The sequence below is a fragment of the Cricetulus griseus genome (genome assembly GCF_003668045.3).
Source record: "Cricetulus griseus strain 17A/GY chromosome 1 unlocalized genomic scaffold, alternate assembly CriGri-PICRH-1.0 chr1_1, whole genome shotgun sequence".
Lineage (NCBI taxonomy): Eukaryota > Metazoa > Chordata > Mammalia > Rodentia > Cricetidae > Cricetulus > Cricetulus griseus.
The window spans coordinates 220,614,553-220,638,837 of record NW_023276807.1 but is presented as its reverse complement, the minus strand read 5'-3'; the positions used below and the strand labels follow the sequence as shown (position 1 = coordinate 220,638,837).

General features: G+C 42.8%; 1 protein-coding gene across 1 annotated transcript in view; it reads right to left on the bottom strand.

Moving 5' to 3' along the window:
• Nuggc (nuclear GTPase, germinal center associated) overlaps positions 1-24,285 on the bottom strand; it is a 47,679-nt gene that overhangs the window by 11,534 nt on the left and 11,860 nt on the right. The window contains 10 exon segments of the mRNA XM_035453106.1: positions 1,546-1,710; positions 5,208-5,341; positions 6,116-6,221; positions 14,705-14,794; positions 15,510-15,528; positions 16,792-16,967; positions 18,867-19,076; positions 21,800-22,030; positions 23,167-23,389; positions 23,924-24,032. Of these exon segments, the coding sequence (XP_035308997.1) occupies positions 1,546-1,710; positions 5,208-5,341; positions 6,116-6,221; positions 14,705-14,794; positions 15,510-15,528; positions 16,792-16,967; positions 18,867-19,076; positions 21,800-22,030; positions 23,167-23,389; positions 23,924-24,032 (1,463 nt within the window).

The window sequence follows — 24,285 nt, the reverse complement described above, 5'->3', positions numbered from 1 at the left end:
ACTCACTCACTCACTTTCTATGATCTGGCTTATTCTATCACCAAGTAGAAACTATTGCTAAGAAACAGAGTACCTGGATGTAGTGAGACAGGACTTAAAACGAGAGCAAACACCTATCAGCTGTCACAGATCCTAAGAGCGATGATTTGGGGGTGGTTTGGCTACCACTTCTGGCCCAGGGATTTTCCTGAAGCTAGTCAGGTATGATTGGTGTTGCAGACATCTGATTGAGGCTGAAGGATATATTTCCAAGGATCTTAGGTGGCACAGAATGTTAGCTTTTCACCACCAGTGGGAGATGTCACTCCTCTCCACACAGGAGGCTCACAGCCCTGCCACACATTTTCAATGCTAATGTTCCAACTTTCAAAGCCATTTTAAAAACAGCTACAGCGTATTACCAGAGTCTCACTCCCAGAACTAGAATCTTCCATCTCATCCGGCCACATGGCTAGATCACTACCACTCCTTAAGTTAATGAGCATTGTAGACTGAATTGTGCCCCTTCCAAAGCCTATGCATTGGTTTCTAAATCCCAATATCACCGTATTTAGAAGTGGGACCATTAAAGGAGTTATTAAGGGATTAAGGGTAAGTGAGGTCTCAAAGGTAGAGCCCATATTCAATAGGATGGGGGTCCTTATGAGAGAGACACTAGCTATGCAGCATGTATACACATACACAGAGAGAGGGGGGAGGGAGAAAGAGGGGGGAGGGAGAGAGGGGGGAGAGAGAATGTAAGGACACCATGGGCAGGCCACTGTCTCCAAGTCAGGGAAATATGTCTCGGCAAACACTGCTATCCTGTGCTATCCTGTCATGGCTGCCTGAGCAATATGACAGAACTCTTTCACCCCCTAGTCTTACAGAATTCTACCCTGCATTTACAGCTCCATCTTTGAAAAACCCCACACAACTGACTGATATATATAAAACTATTTATACCAAGCAAGGGGCTTGCAAGGTGCTCCTTCTGTCTAACATAACCGATAATAGCATCAATGCCAAGAGATACTTAGGGCAGACAGACACCCAGCATTCCCATCCTATGGAAGAGATGTCGAGAAATCTCTAAATGGGTTTAACATGCTGAATGGTTTGTGCCTTGCCCAGATGTTTATTGGAACCGACTCTCAAACTAAGAAACTCAAACCATGAAGCCCAGATCTCCTGCTGAACTGCAGACTTAACTTCCACACAAGGCACAGGGGAACAATACTCCATGTAGAGGATTCCCTACATAGAATTTTCACTCTTTCCCTGCTGCTGTTTGTTTACTTGCTTGCTTGATATATTTTCATTTGGAGTTTTTCAGATAGGGACTTACTCTGTCGCTCCCCCAGACTACTTGGGAATGTACTACATACCCAGGCTAGCCTGAAAGTCACAGCAATCCCCCAGAATGATAAGATTATGGGCATGAGCAAGCCATGTCTTGCTTTCTTCTAGCTCTTTCTAGAAAGCAAGGTGATAGTGTAAGAGGCATGTGGAGATCAAGCTGATCTTACTGAAGAGCACAGGTGTTCCCTGGAAAGGGCTACTCACCACCAGAAATGTGCCGAGGATACGGCGGTAGGAAGCCCTGGCCACCTGGACCCCTGCCTGCAGGGGCTGTTCCATTCGAGAAAAGCACTGCTCAATACTCTTCTCCAGCAGCTCCATCTTCTCCTCCACAAATCGCCGCAGGCCACCCATATTCAAGTGTTCAGTCTAGGGACAATGTCACAAGGAGAATTAGATTCCCTAAACTCTATTCCCACGAATACCCATCACCAGCACAAGCTTTATCTTGCAGTTCACTCAGAGAAGATTTATCCTAGAGTAGATTTATCCTTATTGATTTCAGAAGGCTTCCTTAGTGCACAGACATCCTTGGATCTCTTAGCATGGAAAACAGAACAAAAATGCCTGTTGTAACTTATTTGGGGTATAGAATCCAGCAGGCTATTTGAGGAAGCAACTGTCTAAATAACTGTCTATACTCTGGTTTCTCTTCATATTAATGAAATCTTTCATCTTTTACCAAATGACAATTCAATTATTATGAAAACAAAATTTGGGCACCAGCAGGAGTAGAATCAAGACAAGACAGGGCATTGGGGTGAATACAGTAAAAATACATTATATGCATGTATGAAATGTCATAATGAAACTCATTAGCATGTATGATTAATAAATACTAATATAAAATGTAAAAATATTTTAAAAGAAAACAAATTTTCTCAATGCCATCTGAATTGACAAGCATTTAATGGTCTTTGGCTTTACACAAAGCAGTTTTTGAGGGTAGTGTTCCTCGGATTTCAATGTGCCTTCAATTTTAAAATCTGAAAGCCTAAGATTCTTTGTTCCTAGTCAGTCTCTAAGTGAACTGTGTTATGGAATATTATTTGAAGATGTGTTAGATTTGTTTATGCTGTGGAATGTTTGTTTAAATGATGCAAAGTTATGTTGCATTCTTTTATGTTGCATTTGTTTAACTCTTTGAAACTGTGTTACTTTGCCTGCCTAAAACACTTGATTGGTCTAATAAAGAGCTGAACAGCCAATACCAAGGCAGGAGAAAGGATAGGCAGGGCTGGCAGGCAGAGAGAATAAATAAGAGGAAGAAGGAGATCTAGGAACAAGAAAAGAAGAGAGAGGACTCCATGGGCCAGCCACCCACAGAGTAAGAAATAAAGAGAGATATATAGAAATAGAAAAAAGTAAAAGCCCAGAGGTAAAAGGAGGACAGGATAATTTAAGAAAAGCTGGCAAGAAACAAGCCAAGCTAAGTCTGGGCATTTCTAAGTAATAATATGACTCCGTGTGATTTATTTGGGAGCTGGGTGGTAAGCCCCCAAAGAGCCAAAAGAGTAAAAAAACGAACAAACAAACAAACTCAGCAACCAGCTACAGAAATGATCCAGACCTTCAGCCAATCTTTGAAGAGCAAAGCTAATAACATCATAGAAATAAAGCCACGCTCCCATTTTCTTTTTTTTATTTTCTTTTTCTTTTTTTTTTTTTTTTTTTTTTTCCTGAGACAGGGTTTCTCTGTGTAGCTTTGGAGCCTATCCTGGCAGTCGCTCTCGAACTCACAGAGATCCGCCTGCCTCTGCCTCCCGAGTGCTGGGATTAAAGGCGTGCGACACCAACGCCCGGCTCCCATTTTCTTGAAGAATGCTGCTGATAAGGAAAAACAACACACTAGAGCATGCATTGTATGACGATGTTTTATGCAACAATGTACTACATAGGTGATAGTGACCTCAATACAGCGTGATAATGACAGGGCTGAGGTGTGTGGGAAGCTATCCATCTGTATTCATGAAAAGACACAGTGAGGTTTGTGCAATGATAAGGTTTGAAAGGACATATTTCTCAGGACAAACCCCTGCTGTAAAGTGATAGATACAAAGAACAGTAAGAAGGGAAGCCAGAACTTTGTACGAATAAGTCCAGGGCTCAATTTGACATTGAAATGTCATGCGCAACTTCCTATTGACCCTAAAAATAATTACTTCACTTAAAATCACTAGCCACCCCCAGGTCTAAAATTTTGCTTAGAAACATAATCTTGAAAATAAAAATGTTGAAGCACACACATTTTAGGGTTGATTTCTTTCTTTTTCAGGAATCCAAAGGCACTGATGGAACTCTTGTCTTCCAACTTTCCATCAGAGACTTAAGACCAATACCAGAGGCCAAGGAATTTTGAGGAAAGCTGCTGCAGTTCCCCGAGACCCCCCTCAGTGGCATTCTCATCAGCCTCTGCCCCTGTGTCTTGTATGGCTTAAGTTTGGAGGCAGGGATGAGCCCCCAGGGGCTGCACCTCTGAGCAGGCAAAGAACAGCAAACACAGACAGACACTTCCCGGTTTGGTCCCAAATAACCCTGTCCTTGTGTTTGTAAAACAAGCCTCCCACACACAGCATCACGTTTGATTAATTTTCCATTGGCACTTCCAAAAGCAATCTTGTGTTGGGCAAAAAGGCATATTTCACCCCACAGAACTTTTTCAGGGAATTGGAAGGTCAAACCTTTCCCCAGCTATTTCAGAGGACAGAAAAGGAAAAGAAAGGAAAAAAAAAACTCAGATGCCTGGAATTTTGCTTTGTTTTGTCTCATGCAGCTAAGCCAAAACAAAGCCTGAGAAGTAAGACAAACAAACATCTGTGTTCGATTCCCCCCTTTACAGAGTCTTTCAGATCAGTTATGGGACCAACCTACTGCTCTGCTTATTTTCACACTGAGGTCAGGTCTCTGCCTATTCTTGCCACCTGTCAGGTTCATTGCTGCCTTCCTTTCCCCAGGCCAGGACCTCTTCCAAGAGCCTTCTTAGCCCCTCCCTTTCCTGGACTAGTTGGTCACATAGATGTGATGGGCAAACCCAAGTGTGGAAACAGACAACAGAAAACTGAGGGAGAAAAGCTAATGCTGTTTACTCAGAACTACCATTGCTTCAATGGTGGGGGTGGGGGGGGGAGAAGCCCCTGTGTGGTTAGTTAGGGATTCATAATTGGCTTCCTGTGCCTAGTTAAAGGTTAGGGAAACTCGTCATCAAGGCCTGGCCAGTTGGAGCTGTTGGTTACAGAAGTTGTCCAACTTCCTGGAGTGTTACTAGAGAGAGTCATCTGATCTCTGGCAAGTCTTCAGACCTGGAAACAGAAGTCTGGCTTCCTGACTGGGTGCAGAGGGTAGGGGCTGGTTTGCTGGACACCTTACAGTAGGGTGTGAGTTTGGTTTTCATATGCAGTCTGGTTGATGTCTGAATACACAATCTCTTAGAAAGAAACAACACAGTTAGTGATTGAGTCTGGTTGAAGCACTTGTCCCCTCCTGGTGGGGCTGTTTGGAAAGGCCTTTGGACATGGGGCATTTCTCCTGAGAATTAAACAAGATAAGAAGTATTTAAATGATGGCTGTGTGACTTGGCTTATAGACAATCTGTCCTTTATCACCTTGGAAACACAACTTGAAGTCTAAAAGACTGCTCATCTGTCCTTGGAGTCCCTTTGTGTCCTGGTATGCTGTGAGCTCCATTCCCCCATGCCAGGAAAGGAGGAGGGATTCTGGAGGTTGGAAAGATTGTGAGGATGCAAAGGCAGATAAGAACTCTTGATTCATATCAGATGAAGGCAGCTAGGTGGTCCCTAGGTCAGCAGAGGTAACTTAACTTATATCTGCTCAGGCAGAGTGTAAGACAACCCAGGGGTCTTCCTTACCAGCAGACTTTCCTCCGAGTTGAAAGTGTCTGTGAGGAGCAATAGGCCAAAGGCTTCAGTGACATACTTGGTCACCAGCCTCCTCTTCTTGTCCAAGAGCCTTTTTCTAATATATTCTCTTAACTTGGGGATTTCTGGAATTCACAAGCAGCACAAATAATATTGAAAAGATGAGGCATTTATAACAATAAAATTCATAGAGGTAGTTCATGAAGCAGTTCCCCTGGCCTGGGGAACATGTCACACTTCTGCTCCTGAACCACCATTCATTCACCTATGGACACATCTGTTAAGACCTGTGTAGACATAACCCCATTAGGCTCAGACTAAGACCCAACTTGAACCCTTGTCTGACTACCAAGAGCCCTCGGGTGCCCATGGGCCTCAGGATTCTCTAGTCTTCCTTTGTGCTTGTGGCCAACACCATCTGACTTTCCCTTTCATCTTTGCACATGGATGCTTATTGGCTCCTTATTTAGACTCAAACTTGTGCAAAGAAAGGAGCCATGCCTTCTGTTTTCCCTGCTTGACAGACAAACAAGTAATACACATTGATTAACTATGCCTGATACCTGTAACTGGGCAATTAAAGAATCACAAGCCATACATTAAGGAAATGACAACCCAATGTCTTGACTCTTACTAACTCTGATAAAATTTGGAGGAGAGAAGAATTTTGGTCTCAGACACACAACAATGCAAGGAGGTAACAAACTGATTATGTGTGTGTGTGTCCACGTGCGCACACACACACACACACAACATATAATATGTGCTAGTAGGCATAGACACTGTGGTAAGTGGGAATAAAACTTTCCTGTGGCATGGAAAATTCTAGGGCAGGATGCTTAGAGTGACAAGCTTATTCTTTCAAATGTTAGTGGTTGAGGTAAAAAAATAAAAATTACCACTTTCTTCCTCAGTAAGGAGGGCCTGCTGCCAGTACTCATGAGCACTGACTGTGTACACCAGATCCGAGGCTTCCAGAAGCTTGGAGTCAGCCGGCAGTTTTCTCTGCAGTAAGGGAGACAAGCAGAGAGCAGAATAGGTCAAGGATGGGGAAAGAAGCACCACAGAGGTCCCAGAGGAACTCTTGGCAACCTCAGCTTATTCGCCTTCAGTTCTGCAAGAACAGACATGAAGTGTGTGTGTGTGTGTGTGTGTGTGTGTGTGTGTGTGTGTGTGTGTGTGTGTGCACAAGTGCTTACATCTGTGTGCATCTGTATGTTGAGATCAGGGGTCGATGTGAAGCATTTTCCTTAATTTCTTTCCACATTGTTATTACAATTACAATTGCTATTATTACTATGAATTGCTATTACTATTAATTGAGTCACAATCTCTCACTGAAACTGAAGCTCACAGATTCAGATATAATGGCTGTCAGTCCACCTCAGGGCTCCTCATATCTCTGCCTTCCAGCACCAGGATTTCAGGCACTGGGGATCCAAAGCCAGGCCCTCCTTGCTTTCATAGTAAGGACTTCACCAAGTGAGTCACCTCCCCAGCCAACACTCTTCCTATGTTAACTTTTGCCAGCTGTCCACTCTTAGCAGGGTCACAAGGAAACTGATGTATGGACAGTATCCTCTTAACTGTAAAGTTCAAATTTCAATTATAGCAGGAAATGCATTGAGAAAATGACTCAAATGTAAGTGTGTATTGGAGGATCCTGTTTAGGAAGAAAAATGTTCCTAAGTGACATGGGATTGGGGAGTGTGTGCTGGGGCTCAGCAGTGGAGTGTGTGCTTAGCGCGTGTGAGGCCCTGGGATAAGTTCCCAACCCAAACACTGAAAGCACAAAGAATGAGCTGTTGGCAGAGGCCAGCTGAAACCAACGTATTCCCACTTCTGAGTGCTGGTTGTCACCTGGCTTCCCACCTCTGCCTGAGTGGCCCTGGTGAATAGACTGGCAGTGCTGGGGCTGTTTGCAGCACAGGAGTTGGCACACACTGCCAGTCAGAAGGGGTGAGACACTACTGTTTTGTTTCATTTTGTTTTACGTAGCTGGTTTTAAAAATATTTCCCAGCATAAGACTAGGCAAAGAAATGTCCTATAAAAACAAAATTTTCTTATGAATTCTTTGAGATTTTCATACAGTGTATTAGGTTTTTTGTTTGTTTGTTTTTCAAGACAAGGTTTCTCTATGTAATAGCCCTGGCTGTCGCTGTCCTGGAACTACTCAAAAAGATCCTTATCCACCTGCCTCTGACTCATGAGTTCTGGGATTAAAGGCACCCCCCCACCATACCTGGCCATAAAATGTATTTTGATCATATTTACCCACAATTCCTAACTTCTCCCATATCCATAAAAGTATCTCACTGAATAGTTATACTCATTTCAATATGGAGTAATTTATTCTTAGTGTTGAGATATGTACCTATATCCCTAGATTCTCTGGGATTTTATCATTAAGAGATGTTGGAATTTATTAAAGACCTTTTCTGCATTTAGTGGGATGATCATGTGTTCGGTTCTTGAGTCTTTTAGGTGGTGAATTATGGTATTGATTTACATATGTGAAACCATGCCTGGGTCTCTGTGTTGAAGTGACTTGGTCTTGATGGATTTTTTTTAATGTGTTCTTGAAGTCGATTTATAAGTATTTCATTGGTACTGCTCAATTTAAAATTCCTTTGATACAACAAAAGCATTGCTAAGAGGAAAGGTCATAGCACTAAGTGCCTGCCTAAAGAAATTAGAGAATTGTCATACTAATGACTTAACTTCACACCTGAAAGCTCTAGAATAAAAAGATGCAGACGTGCCCAAGAGAAGTAGATGGCAGGAAATAATCAAACTCAGGGCTGAAATCAATAAAATAGATACAAAGAGAACAATACAAAGAATCAATGAAATAAAGAGTTAGTCCTTTGAGAAAATAAACAAGATAGACAAACTGTTATGTAAACTAACTAAAAGGAAGAGAGAGAATATCCAATTAACAAAATCAGAAACAAAAAGGGGGACATAGCAACAGACAGAGGCAATCCAAAGAATCATCAGGCCATACTTCAAAGCCCTATACTCCACAAAATTGTAAAATCTAAAAGAGATGGACAATTTTCTCAACAGATACCACTTACCAAAGTTAAATTAAGTCAGATAAATAATTTAAATAGACCTATCATCCCCAAGGAAACAGAAGCAGGCTTTAAGCCTCCCAACCAGAAAAAGCCCAGGGCCAGATGGTTTTAGAGCAAAATTGCACCAGATCTTCAAAAATGATTTAATACCAATTCTCCTCAAATTGTTCCACAAAATAGAAACAGAAGGGACATTGCCAATTCATTTTATGAGGTCACAGTTACTCTGATACCCAAACCACACAAAGACTCAACCAAGAAAGAGTTACAGATATATTACCTTTATGAATATAGAGGCAAAACCACTAAGTAAAATACTAAAAAACTGATTCTAAGAATACATTAAAAAGATCATTAGCCACAATCAAATGGGCTTCATCCCAGAGATGCTGGGATGGTTTAACGCATAAAAAAAAAAATCTGTCAATTTAATCCACCATGTAAACAAACTGAAAAAAAAAAAAAAAACAGATGAGCATGTCACAAGATGCTGAAAATGCCTTTGACAAAATCCAGCAGCCCTTCATGATAAAGGTCTTGGTGAGATCAAGGATAAAAGGAACATACTTAAACATAATAAAGGCAATATATACCAAGCCCATTGCCAACATCAAATTAAATGGAGGGAAATACAAAGCAATTCTACTAAAATCAGAAACAAGACAAGACTGTCTACTCTCCCCATATATATTCACTATAGAACTTGAAGTTTTAGCTAGAGCAATAAAACAGCTAAAAGAGATCAAGGGGATACAAATTGGAAAGGAACAAGTCAAAGTATGGATATTTGCAGATGATATGACACATAAGCAACCCCAAAAATTCTACCAGGGAACTCCTACAGCTGATAAAACACCTTCATTGGAGTTGCTGGATACAAAATTAACTAAAAAAAATCAGTAGCCATTCTCTATATAAATGATAAATTGTCTGAAAAAGAAATCAGGGAAACAACACCCTTCATTATATTCACAAATAATATAAAATATCTTGGTGTAACTCTAGCCAAGCAAGGGAAAGACTTGTATGACAAGAACTTCAAGTCTTTGAAGGAAGAAAATGGAGAAGATATCAGAATATGGAAAGATAACCCATGGATCATTGGGATTAACATAGTAAAAATGGCCATCTTACCAAAAGCAATCTACAGATTCAATGCAATCCCCATAAAAATTTCATCACAATTCTCTGCAGACCTTGAAATAACAATACTCAACTTCACACGGAAAAACAAACAACAAAAAACCCAGAATAACTAAAACAATCCTGTACAATAAAAAAAAAAAAAACTTTTGGTGGTATCACCATCCCTGATTTTAAGCTGAACTACAGAGCAATAGTAAGATAAGCCACATGTTATTGGCATAAAAATAGACACATTGATCAATGGAATCAAATTTGAAGACCCAGAAGTAAATCCACTCACCTATCGAGACTTGATTTTTGACAAAGAAATGAAAATTATACAATAGAAAAAAGAAAGCATCTTCAACAAATGGTGCTGATCTAACTGGATGTTGGCATGTAGAAGAATGCAAACAGATCCATATCTATCACCCTGCACAAAACTCAAGTTCAAGTGGATCAAAGACCTCAACATAAAACCAGCTACATTGAACCTGATAGAAGAGAAAGTGGGGAATAGTCTTGAACACATTGGCACAAGGAACAACTTCCTGAACAGAATACCAATAGCACAGGCACTAAGATCAACAATTAATAAATAGGACATCATAAAACTAAAATGCTTCTGTAAGGCAAAGGACACTGTCAAAAGGATGAAATAGCAGCCCACAGATGGAAATGTATCTTTGCCAAACCCACATCTGACAGAGGACTAATATCCAAAATATATAAAGAACTCAAGAAACTAGACATCAACAAATCCAATTAAAAATGGAGTACAGATGTAAATGTAGAATTCTCAATAGAGGAATCTCAAGTGGCCAAGTAGTACTTGAAGAAATGTTCAACATCCTTAGACATCATGGATATGAAAATCAAAACAACTCTGAGATCCCATCTTGCCCCTGTCAGAATGGCTAAGATCAAAAACACAAGTGACAGCTTATGCTGAAGAGGATGTGGAGCCAAGGGAACACTCTTCCATTGCTGGTGGGAGTGCAAACTTGTACAGCCACTTTGGAAGTCAATATGGTGGTTTCTCAGAAAATTAGGAACCAGTTTACCTCAAGACCCAGCTGTACCAGTCCTGGGTATATACCCAAAGGATGCTCAATCATACTACAAGGACACTTGCTCAACTATGTTCATAACAGCTCTACTTTTAATAACCAGAAACTGGAAACAATCTATATACTCCTCAACTGAAGAATGGACAAAAAAATATGGTTCATTTACAGCTGTTAAAAACGATGACATCAGGAAATATGCTGGCAACTGGATGGAACTAGAAAATATCTTACTGAGTGAGGTATCCAAACCCAGAAAGACAAACATGGTATGTACTCACTAATAAGTGGATATTTTAGCAGAGGCTAATCGGTCTACAATCCATAGACCCAGAGAAGCTAAATAACAAGGGCTCATGGGGAGGGTGCATGAATCCCGTTGTGGAGGGGAAATAGAACGGACATTGCCAGTAGATTGGGGGAGGGGCTATAAGGGACAATGGGGATGGGAACAGGAGGGAGCAGGTGGGGGAGGATGGAGGGAAAGAGTACTGGGAGAGACAACTGGAATCTGTGGTCATCTCTGGGATGAGCTAGAAACCTAGAACAATGGAAGCCCCCAGCAATCTATGAGGGTGATTCGAGCTAACCCTCCTAGCAATAGGGGATACAGAACCTGTAACCAGGAAATACTTCCAGTGGAGGAACTGGGACACCAACCCAGGCACAAACCCTTTGACTTATCATTTGTCCTGCTTACAAGATGTACTGGGGTAAAGATGGCACAGAAATTATGAAAGTTACTAATTACTGGCCCAGCTTGAGAGCGATACCATGAGAGGGAGATCACCCCTGACACTGCCTGGATGGCCAGGACCCAGAAGCTAGCTAGCCCAGAGACCTAGGATAGAACCACACACAACTGGAAAAAAAGTTATTGAAACTTATGCCTAGCCCAGCTGTCATCAGAGAGGCTTCAGCCAGCAACGGATGGAAACAGATGCCAAACCACAGCCAAACATTAGGCAGAGCTCAGGGCATCCTGTTGAAGAGAGGGAGGAAGGATTGTAGGAGTCAGAGGGATCAAGGACATCACAAGAAATTTCACAGAATCAACTAATCTAGGCTCATAGGGCCTCATAGAGACTGAACCAACAACCAGGGAGCCTGTATTGGATTGACCTAGGCCCTCTGCATATCTGTTATAACTGTGTAACTTGGCCTTCCTATGAGACTCCCAACAGTGGGAGCAGGAGCTGTCTCTGACTCTGTTGCTTATTTTGGGGACCTGTTCCTCCTACTGGATTACCTCATCTAGCCTTTGCAGAAGAGGAGGTGCCTAGTCTCACTGCACTTTGATATACCATGGCTGGCTGATACCTATGGGAAGTCTGCCCTTTTGTGAAGAGAAACAGAAGGGGAGGAGTAGATGGGGTAGGGGAGTTCAGGGGGTGGAACTTGGAGGAGAGGAGAGATGGGAAACTTTGGTTAGGTTGTAAAAACAACAACAACAACAAAAAAAACAACAAAAAGTCCTTTAAATGTCTTTAAGAAGACTGTGTCCACATTTAGCACTAAAAAGACTTTTGTTTACAAAGAAAGGCCTGGAGAGAGAAAACTGAAGTATAAATTTAGTATTAGTGAAAACAGGAATTCATAAGTTGAAATCGGACTCCCCAAAGTGATGGCTTTAGGAGGCAAAATGATTATGAAGTGGTTAAGCTGTGGGGGTGGAGCCCTTATGAATAGGACTGATTCCCTTATAAAAATATTTCAGACAGCCCACAGCCGTCCTGTCACACAGGGAGAAAGTGGCCATCACACTGTGAGGCAGGAAGTGAATGTTCCCCAGCCATCACCTAAGCCATTCCCTTGAACTTGGCATTTCCAGACTCCAGACCTGTGAGAAAAACATGTCTGTTATTTCTAATGGCATTTTCACCAAAGCAGCCCGGTTAGCCTAAGATGTGTTATAAGTCTCAGAAGAGTTGGAGGGGAGAAAAAAAGGAACTGAGTCTTTTGCAAAGCACCCATTCTCCTCTTTCTCACTAGTACTCCAGGAAAGTGCTGCTTCAAACAGGAGAGAGGTATGTACACAATAGTATATTGAGACACACACACACAAAGAGAGAGAGACACACAGAGAGAGACAGAGAGACAGAGAGAGAATCCCCCTCTCCTCTCCAGCCCAGCTTGAACAGAGCTGGTGGGACACACCACAGTCCTGTTTCTCATAGTCTTTCATCTGAAGAATGCTCATGGAGACCTTCTAACCTGTCCCCAGCCTTTTCTTTTGCCCTTAAATCCTTCCCTGCCATGTTGAAAGTGTTGTATGTTCTTCTTTCCCAACTCTCTTCTCCCCAGCCCCTTCTCACTTCTCTGACTTTCTCCTGACACACTCATTCCCGAGTCCTTCATCCCATCTTCTTGGGAGGCTTTTGCCTAACTTTTTTCTAATTCTGAGTCCTATAACTTAAAATCAATTGGCCTCTAGCTATAAAAATGACTACCTTATTCAGCTCCAGCCTCTTATTTTCAAGGAGGAAAATAAAATCTGTTTCAAAGGTATATTGTAAAAATGAAGGTTTCACAAATGAAGGTTCAGAGTGGGTGGAGAATTGCTCCATCCCTTAGTCATCAGTGGGGATCTGCATGGGTTGCAGACTCAAAAGACCTTGCATTCCAACACCAAGAACCACAGCAACCCTGTACACTAGCACACTGCTGCCTAGATCCCAACTCAGGCAAATCAATTTGCCACATTTATTAGCAATAAACATAGTTGTGAATTGAGCATTGAAGTATTACACCTCTCCACTTCCCGAGATAATCTGATTAGGACCTCATAAAATGCATGTTCCTTTCATGCCAGCAGGAACATCCAAGAAATTAAGAACAGCTTTGCTGAGTTATCGCTTCATGGAAACTGGCATCTGATTGTTCAATGGAAGACTTCAGCTCATGCAGAAAGCCCAGTCATCCAGAGCTGGCAACAAAAACTTTGGCATCTCTGATCCTACATGGCACAGCATGCATTTCCTGCTTCCATGTTGTGGAAGTCAAGATACATTAAGCTATTTACTAAATTGGACAGAAGCCAGATGCTGCCATTGACAGTGGAACTGAAGATTTCATTTGTGCACACCCATAACAACTATGGCTGTATACATCCATTTGTGGAAGACACACCATTTGTGCCATGGTGGTTAGATTTCATCTTCAAGTAGATTTCTGTTTTACAGCCATATGAGACTATTAGGACAAGTTTATATTTGTGCTATTTTATTGATAAAGTAGTGAAAATAAGTGAATAAAACACTAAGGTTCCCATAGGATTATTGTAGCTCCAGCCTTACTGTGTAATTTGCAAACATGATCACCTGTTGCCATTGTATTCTTGCCCCTGCTCCATGTACCATTGTCCTAAAGACTATTGGTCCATCTCTCCCTCCTCGTGTGTGTGTGTGTGTGTGTGTGTGTGTGTGTGTGTGTGTGTGTGTGTGTGGTATACACATGTATATGGGAGGGGTGCTACCAGCACATACATATATTGATGCTGGAGGTAAACATGGACTTTCTTCTGTATTGCTCTCCACCTTTTTATTTTTTTAAGGCAGGGTTTCTCACTGGACCTGGAGATTACTGTCTCAGCTAGACTAGTTGACCAGCAGGCCCCTAGGATCTGCCTGTCTTGGCACACATAGCTGGGTTTCAGGCTACAGATGCCTGCAGCTGTGTCAGCTTTTATATGGATGTTGGGAATCCAAACTCAGTTCCTTCCTCATGCTTGCAGAGCAGAGTTTATAACTAAGCCATCTTTTCAGTCTAAGACTGTTGGTTTTTTATTTATTTTTCAGTTATTTCCAAGAAGCTAGGAATTTTCCCCTGAACCTTTCCTTAATAGCATCACCTCCTCCTGCTACCTATGGGGCTTGGACACTTGTTCTCAAAGAGCTGGTTCCCTGGGAAGAACCCATACACCATACTTAGTCAACCCTGACTTTTCTGGGAGACAATATCCTTATTTAGTCATTCCAGTAATCACAAGGGACATGGCACTAGCTCCCCATTTTATAGAGAAGAAAGTAGAGGTACAAAGAAGTACTATAACATGCCTAAGGTCACAGAGGTAACCAAGCAGCAGGACTTACTTAAGCCCAACTTGTCTACTCCAAAGCTTTTAACCTTGCTACCACAGAAGACCAAATGCACATCTGTTTCTCAGTATCTGGGGACTGAGAAGTCAAAAAACACACAGCAAAACTGCAAACTCACCTTCAATTTCTCTTTAAGAATTCTATTCCTTTGTAGTTTTATTATTTCATTTCTTTGCAAAACAGCCTCTCTCTGACTTTGAATAGCTTGCTGGATTAAGAAAGAAAATACAGAAGTCAGAGGCTAGAGTTATTGGCAGTGGTGAGGTGATCAGTACTTGTTATTTTAGCTGCCCTCATTTGGCCCAGAAATCCAAGTACTCACATACTACAATAATGTACTACCAATCACAACAGGCATTATTTAAAAACTACTGGTCCAGACCAGAGCAGTCGTGGTGCATGCCTTTAATCCCAGAACAGGTTCAGGGCCAGCCTGATATACAGAGTAAGTTCCAGGACAGCAAGTTACAGGACAGCAGAGGCTACCCAGAGAAACCCTGTCTCAAAAAAAAAAAAAAAAAAAAAAAAAAAAAAAAAAAAAAAAAAAAAAAAAGACCAAAGCAATAACAACAAAATTACTGGTCCAGATGCTGAAGAGATGGCTCAGTGGTAGAGAGCACCTGTTGTTCTTTCAGATGATCTGTGTATGGTTTCCCAGCATCTACTTCTGTGGACACAACTGCATGTAACTACAGCTCCAGGGATCTGATGCCCTCTTCCAGCCTCCATAGTACATGCAAGCACATGTGTGTGCACACACACACACCACACACACTCACACATACTCATACCACATACCACACCACACACACACACACACACACACACACACACACACACACACACACACAGATACTCACACACACATATACAAAATTAATAGTAAAATTAAATCTGTTTTTAAATGATTAGTCCATACTTACATTTCCCATCTTTCTTTCCCTGAAATGAAATAAGAAAAATGTCACAATGACTAAACTTTTATTTTGTGTCCTTGCACATTTCCGACTTTGCTGGAAAGCAGCACAGACAGACAGACAGATATGCCCCTGTCCTTTGTATAATCTCTTTTTGACTCTACCCCAATTCTTGATCATCTTCCAGTATCTTGGAAAGAGGGCCTTCATTTCTCAATGGTAAGCAATGTCCTGTAAACTCTCTCCCTGTCCCAGGCAGAGGGTAGCCCTCTCAGTCTGAGTTCCCGTGACACTGGGCTTCTTGCTCTCAGCTTTTAATCCTCTTTTATACAGCGGTCTCAGAAATGAGGCACTTCTCTGTGCCCAGCGTATTTAATGATGCCCAGTTTCAGTATTGGCACTGGAAAAGGTGAGATTCAAATATTCTGTGGAAGGGAGTAGGGCAAGACAAATTGTAGGGGTGAGGAATGAAGCTAGAATTCTGACTTAGCCCGTTAGAGAAAAAGAAGTTCTAGAGAAAACCATCAGGCTTGAGTTTTGGTGAGCCTGGGGGGAATGTGGAGGGCACAGGTGAAGAAGCTCAGAGACTGCAAGAGATTACCAATGACCCAATGACATCGCCATTGTATCTTGTGACCTCATGCTGTGTGCTCAGCACAGTCTATTTGTGTTTGTTCTGCTGGTTCATTTCTCACTCTCAACAGTATCCCAGTATGGAAGGCAAGTCCCATCTCTCCCTAGTTATTGGGGGACAGAGCTACATGGAAACAAAGACACCTATTAATTTCCACTAAGCTCTCCAACCCAAGATCTCTAGTACATACCTTTTATTCTTAGTGATTAGATTGGCACTCTAAAACCTTTGGGCCAAAATTCTCAAGTTTTGGGTTAATTTTTTTTTTAAGGTTAACAGAACTGAAGTAAAGCCTAACACTTGAAAGCTGTACCAGGCTGGATATGGTATGTGCCTCCTAGTGGCAGGAAAATTACATTTCCATGTCTCTGGGGACAGGAAGCACTCTTTCCATATTGTGCATATGAGTGGTACCTCAGATTTTCATAAAGAACAGTGACGGAGCACAGAACACCTGTCTTGGGAGTGTCACATGGCTCAGAGTCTTAAGCCAACCCACCCAGGCATCTTGATATCTCAACAAATCACAGAGACTTTTCTTTCATCCCCAACAGTCAGCTGGAGATGATGCTATTTTCTCATTTTCACAGCCAGGACCTAGGAAAGAAAGTCCAGGGCAGGATGATCCACAGCCTTGCAAACTCAGCACAATACCTGAGATATTCCCACAAGTGGAGTTTGTCAGTCTTGGTGACCACCAGGGCGATGTCCTTACAGAAGCCACGCTGGCAGGCTTTGATGCTCTCGTTCAGAAGGTCCTCATGGGCCTTTCCTCCAGAAACCCGCTCTACATCGCTGACCACCCAGATCACAGAACACTTATCAATGGTCTGCAGGACATGGCCACGGCAAGGATCAGAAAGTGGATGACATCTCAGTTAGGGAGACTGAAGTTCAGTGATGGATTTTTCACACCACCTTCCCCTCTCCTGGACCTCACTCGGGGCTTCTACTCTACTCTCTGCACCAGTCAAGGAAGTGGCTCATGGACCCTCATGTGTACACTAGCTATACTCGATTTACTATACACTTAGCTGGGCCTCCACTTATCTTTCAAGTCTCTGAATTGTCAGTGTGTGTGTGTGTGTGTGTGTGTGTGTGTGTGTGTGTGTGTGTGTGTCCCATGTGTGTATGGGTGCCCACAGAGGCAAGAAGAGAGTATCTGATGTTCTGGAGCTGGATTTACAAGCAGTTGTGAACCCAATGGCATGGATGCTGACCACTGAATTCAAGTTCTCTGCAAGAACAGCAGCGAGTGCTCTTAGTCATTGAGCCATCTCTCCAGCCCCTCTGAAGATATTTTTAATTGTTACAACTTTGGATGCTGGCAGCTAAAGGCTAAATACTTTACAATACCCAGAAGACCTTCCTATAACAAAGAATTATCTGGCCCCAAATGTTACAAGGTCGATAGACCTTGAGTTAATAACAGTGAGTTTCATATTAGTTTTCACTAAGGCCACACAGCTAATGAGTGGCAGAATTTGTGGTTAGACCAGTTTCCTAAGCTGCCTGTTGGTCCTGTGCACTGTCCCCACTGTTCTAAGGCATCCCTTTGGTGAAAAGGCAGCCATAGCATCTTCCCCCTACTCAGACTCTAGCTCATGGTAAATGCCTTCGAAGGGTCCAGGGTGCTTGATTTTAAACATGGTACTGCTCTGGTTGCATGGGAGTGGAAGATCTGGTGACATCATTTGCTCATGCCTTCCTGCCACTCTGACCCCAAGTCTTTTGTTCCATACATCATGGTTTAAAAAATATGTGCTGTTAGGCAAAGCCCTCTAAAGAGAAGAAACCAAGTCCTGAGAAGTAAAGCAGCCACACACATCTGGACCCTAACCCTCATCTGTTTGGAATGGGCCCACATTTAGAAACCAATGTAAAAATGCCTGCTGCCTCCTCCTGGTTCCCAAATTAGAGTCAATTTAGAGATGCTTGGGACCCTTCAGTGACCACTGTGGATATTGTGTGTTCTTTAGTATGGAAGACTGTAGGCCTTCCCCACTTTGCCAATACAGATACACACTCTAGGTTCTTGAGTGGCTGACTTCTGTGCCTTATACCTTCAGCTTCTGTTACGATTCGGATGTGAAATGCCTCCCACAGGCTCGTGGGTTTGAACAATTGGTTCCCAATACTTTCTGGTCTCATTAGTCTCTCTTTCTGGGTATCTCTCTGTCTCTCCCTCCCTCTCTCCTCTGTCTTTATCCTCTCTTTGTCATTCTTTTGCTCTCACACACTCTCTCACATGTCCATATGTCTGTTTGTCTCCGTCTGTCTTGTGTAAGGATGAAACATGATCATTCTGCATCCGGACTGTCACACAGGCCCCGTGTCCCTGCCTCCGTGTTTTCTCCATCATGGTGGACTGTACCCCCTCTGGAACCATAGCCAACAAACAAATCCTTTCTCCCCTAAGTTGCTTTGTGTCAGAACACTCTATCACAGCAACAGAAAAGTAACTAACACAGTCTTGGTTGTGCTCACAGTCTCCTTATCCCTTTCTTCTGCTTCCCTAGGCTTTTCTCTATACCACACTCTCTTGTCCCAGCTAAACACACTCCCTGCAATCCCTTTCTGTGGCCATCCACATACAGCCTCTGCCCTGTTCAACACAAGAATACAGAGAAATGAAAGAATTTAATGTCAACAAGCTCACAAAATTCTGACTCATTTCTCAGAAGGGGGGAAGGAGTAGAGAGAAGGATAAGCCCGTGAAAAAGAATCACCTTTTTCCACATCTCATCCCTCTTGCTGTTGAAGTCGCCTGTGCCTGGAATGTCCACCAGGACAACCCCTTCTGGAATCAGTGCAGATTTGGGAAGAATCACTTCCACGTATTTGATCAAGGGCCAGATTTGTGTTTCAGCTGATTCTCCATCCCAGTCTCCCCTCTGAGTCCGGATGTAAGGGTCCAGCTTGACAGACAGCTCTCCTGCCTGAAGAGGAAGGACAGGTTGCACATACCAACCATGCTGATGGCTCTTTATCCTGGGTTCACTGTGATGCAGCCATTGAAGGAATGATGAGGGATGGTGAGAAGTCCTCAGACAACAGCCATCATCAGGAAGCATGGAATGGTCTCTTCAAGGACCTGTGAGCCTGTGAAGACTCTGGAGACCAACAAGTTCAAGCTCCTTAACACAGTCGGGGCTGGAGAGGTGGCTCAGTGGATAAGAGCACTTGCTGCTCAATCATGAGGCCCAGAGTTCAGATCCCAGCACCCCCACTGGACAGCTCAGAGCTGCCTTTAACTCTAACTCCAAGGAATCCCTCTGTGTGTGTGTGTCTCTCTGTCTCTGCCTCTCTCTTACGCACACACACACACACACACACACACACACACACACACACACACACACACACACACACACATAAAATAAGTAAATAATTAGAACTCAATGGGGCTGGGAATGTAGCTCAATTGCTAGAGTGCTTACCCAGCAAGTGTAAAGCCCTGGTCTTGGCCGCATAAACTGAGCATGTCGGTGCATACTTGTAATCCTAGCACTCAGGAGATGGAGACAGAAGGATCAAGAGTTCAAGACTATCTTTGACTACATAGCAAGTTCAAAGCAGCTCCAAATATAAGAAAACTCCCTAACTTTCAGATGATGTAGCCCAAGTCGGCTGAAAGAGGACTCCAGAAAAGTTATAAGATGCTAAATTTATCTCCCAGATTCCATTTGCCTCTAAAATTGATGCAATTTTCTAAATTTTGCTTGGAGCATATTTTCTCCACATGGCAAAAGGCAACTGTGAAGAATTTTGTTACCGGAAACCTCATATATAATTATAGAAAATCAATCATGACATAATGATCATATTTTCTAAATTAAAAATTGATCAGAAAATTAATCTTTTAAAAGGTTCTTTTGGAGAGATGGCTCAGAGGTTAAGAGCACTGACTGCTCTTCCAGAGGACCCGAGTTCAATTCCCAGCAACCACATGGTGGCTCACAACCATCTGTAATGAGATCTGGTGCCCTCTTCTGGTGTGCAAGCATGCATGCAGATAACTGTATACATAATAAATAAAAGAAACTTCCAAGTAGAGCCAGGTGGTGGTGGCGCACACCTTTAATCTCAGCACTTGGGAGGGAGAGGCAGGGCAGATCTCTGTGAGTTTGAGGTTTGAAGCCACCCTGGACTACAGAGCGAGTGCCAGGAGAGACTCAAAAGCTACACAGAGAAACCTTGTCTCAAAAGCAAACAAACAACTTCCAAGTAGATAGATACACACACACACACACACACACACACACACACACACACACACACACACGTATATAATATATACATATATATTATATATATAATAAGAATATATATATAAATTCTTCCTTCTCTCTCTCTCTCTCTCTCTCTCTCTCTCTGTGTGTGTGTGTGTGTGTGTGTGTGTGTGTGTGTGTGTGTGTGTGTTTGATATTTGATATGTAGGCTTTTTCAGAACATTTCAACAACAGTGAGTGGACTCGGGGCAGGGGGAAATCCCAGTCTACTGTTTCTGCTTAGACACACCTGGAAACAATCACAGGGCAGTAATTCTCAACTGGAACACTTCAGAAAGCAGAAAAGCTAGGATCTATGATGGTCACTGTTGATCAATGTCTACAGAAAGGTCCAGAAAGAATAATGCGCACATGTAAGTGACACATATGTATGCCACAGGTCACGCGTGGAAGTCAGAGGACAACCTGCAGGAATCAGTTCTCGCCTTCCACTTTGAGAGTCTCAGAGATCAAATTCAGCTTGTCAGGCTTGATGGCACATACCTTCACCTGCTGAGCCATTTCACTTGCCCCACCTTGGGAAACCGAGTTTTTTTTTTTTTATGTACAATATTTATAAATTGAGTGTTGGTTTCACAGATATTTTGTCTTAATATAGATAGATTCTGAATTTCAGCATAATGGAATGTATGCCAATTCTGAAAGTGGATGAGCATCCCAGTCTTCGTCCATATCAGCCTGGATGTCTATCTGTTTCAGGAGCCAAGGGAGTGAGGTTGATCTAATCAGGGTAAGTCAGGTTGCCGCCTTCTAACAGCTAAGAAGAGCCATTCAGCCCAGTTCTGAACAATGAAATCTACACGAAGTTATCAAGGGTGCTTATGGGAATGTTTCCACTTCCTGAAATGGGAGATGTGTTTGTTGCCAATATTCATCTACTTCTTTCCAAGAGACTAGCTGCATTTCGGCAGCAACCTATGACTAAGAGGCAACAAGCACCATGGAAGGCCAAGAGGACCACAGAGATGTTGAATTTGACACAGCTGAGTCACTAAACCAAACTACAACCCTATTGCCTCCAAATTAATAAACTTCATTTGCTTAAGCCTTGATATATAAATGTATATGTATATATTTACAATATATTATATATAATGAATAGTATAATATATGATGGATATATATATATTCATTTTCACTCAAAGCCATCCCAAATTAATCCTCAACTGACAGTAGCATAAAACTCCATTTGGAAATCAAAGATTACCATCTATAGGCATAAATAATGAAAAATAACTTGGATGGTGGCTAATTCTGATTTGGATACATGGTTTTTCCCAATAAAAAAACTGGACCTTGGACAATTCCCCTGTGTGTATTCAACTGTTATATTTAAGACAAACAATAAAGAGAATAAGTCTTGACATTACCTCCTCTGCCTTAAGAGTGATGGTTCTGGAAGTGGGGATCCTCCCCCTGAGCTTGGTCCTTAGCAAATCCTCATAGGGCCTCCTTTCTGCCCCCCAGCCATACAGCATCTGTAGCTTCTGGGCCGCTTCTTCTGCTGCGTCATCCCTGGTCCACAGATCCACTTCTTCTCCCTTGGGCCCGGCTGCCCTGTGCAGGAGTGTAGTCAAGTCCTTCAGCTCCGCCTTCCACTCCTGCCAAGGCAGAGAAAGCCACACTGCTCACGACAGATAGAGGGAATGGTAACAAAGGGACAGGCAGAGCACAGGGCCCTGAGGAAGGTCAGGGGTTAGAGCAGCTACTCTAAACCCCTTGTCCTGTAAATGAGTGTCCTGTAAATGGTTGGCATGTCAACTTGATGCAGCCTGGCATCATCCGAGACAAGAAGCATCAACTGTGGAAGTGTGTCACTCAGGCCATCTGAGGCTGTGGCTGTGAGGGACTGCCCTGATCCTCTGAATTGATGGAAGGCAGTCAAGTTCACTGTGTGTGATGCCATTTTGGGGCAAATGGTCCTGAGCTACATACAAAGCAAACTGAGTCTGAGCCTGTGAGCCAGGCAGAGAGCAAGCCAACAGGCAGCAGTCCCCCATGGCTTCTGCCTTTGAGTTCCTGTCTTGACTTCCCTCAATGACAGACTGTGACCTGGAAGTACAAGCCAAATAAATACTTTCTTCCCCTCAGTTATTCTCTGTCAAGGTGTTTGTCACAGCAGCAGAAAAGAGACTAGAATAATGGGGATACAGGGCCCTGAAGAGGGGAATGGCTAGCCCGAGAGTCTCGGAGGGAATTGCCTCAGGACCTGAGCCAGAGCCCCCATCTCAACTTGCAGAATATTTACACTGAAATATGTTTCATTAGATAAGTGTTCTCTATATATTTGTATGTGCACATGTCTATGTATGTGTGTATGTGTGCACACACATGTGTGAAGTTAGGGTTGATATCAGATGTTTTCTCAATCACTTCTCCACCTTGTTTGTTTATTTTGAGACAGCATCTCTCACCGAACCTGAGCTCATCAATTCAGCTTGCTAACAAGTGCCACTCAGTATCTCTGTCTCCCCAGTACTGGGATTACAGACACACCTGGCTTTTACCCTCCACCGATTCTGGTGATCCAAACTTAAGCCCTCATGCTTGCCCAGCAAACACTTTACCAACCAAGTCAGCTCCCCACCACCATGCTACATTTACAATGATATAATTATAATCTCTGGTGGTGTGAAGAGGAAAAATTCAGGGAAGAAAGGAAAAGAAGAAGAAAAAGAGAAAGGAGAGAAGGGAAGAAATAAAAAAAAAAAAGGAGAGGGAGGGCAGGCTGTCATACCTGATCAGACAGAAGGTGGATTTTGGCCTCGTACTGCTCACAGCAGCCAGAGCTCACTTGTACGATGCAGGATGTGCAAATGCTTTCTCCAGACACTGGCAGAAACATGGCTTGCTGGATGAGGGCATTGATCAGCGAGCTCTTGCCGGCTCCAGTGCTTCCCAAGAACCCAACGTAGATCGGCTCCAGAGGAGGCTTTTCAATCAAGGCCAGAAGCCGGTTTCTGCATCCATTTCAGAGTGCACATTAAGTATGAAACAAAGCACATCAGAACAGAATGCAAAGAAACTAAGGTCTGATCCTGGGCAACTCACTGTATCCTTCCTTTCTTTGATGAAGGGGTATTGATCACATAGTCTTGTGCTGGGGAGCAAACGGGACTAGGTAAAAATGCCCAGTAAACATAATTCTCCACAAACATTATACTGTCTACATAGATGTGAGACATCCCTGTTTGTAGTCCATGTTCTCATCTCCAGTAAAACCCATGCAGAAAAGTCTGAAGAGTAACCCAGAATCCCATGAGCAAGGTCAACTTCATCATTGACTTGCCTGGGGGACCTTCGAGCCAGTTCTGTACAAACAGCTGGTAAACTCAATGACACATGGCTTGGCTGGGTTTGGAGCATTTCCACTTATCGAAGTGTGACTTTGCTCCATGGGACTTCTTTTCTATCCTTTCATGCTGTTTCTATTTGTAAGCACTTTTTGGTTTTCCTTGTAGCATCAGATTGGCGGGTGCAAATTCTAGACTCACATGAGATATTTGAGTCCACTGGGAATGCTGTCATCCAGAAAGACAGACTGAATCATCTTCTGGTAAGTGTTGCTCAAGACCCTCCTGGTCCGAGACTCCAATTTTTCATCTGGAATCAACAGAAATGGGTTGTCTGGGGGTGTACCTGGCAGAGAAAGAGAGCCAGATCCCCAAAGGAGCCTACTGAATACTGCAGGGAAGGAAGAAAACTCAGCCAAATGAGAAGTCAATTAAACCAAGCGATGCCACTGGAGATAAGTGTCCATCAACAGTGTCTGTGGTGATCACCTCCAGAAACAAGTGCACTCTGCACTCCCCTAACCACAGAGTTTATCTATGTGTTGTGATGGATTTTTAGCCCT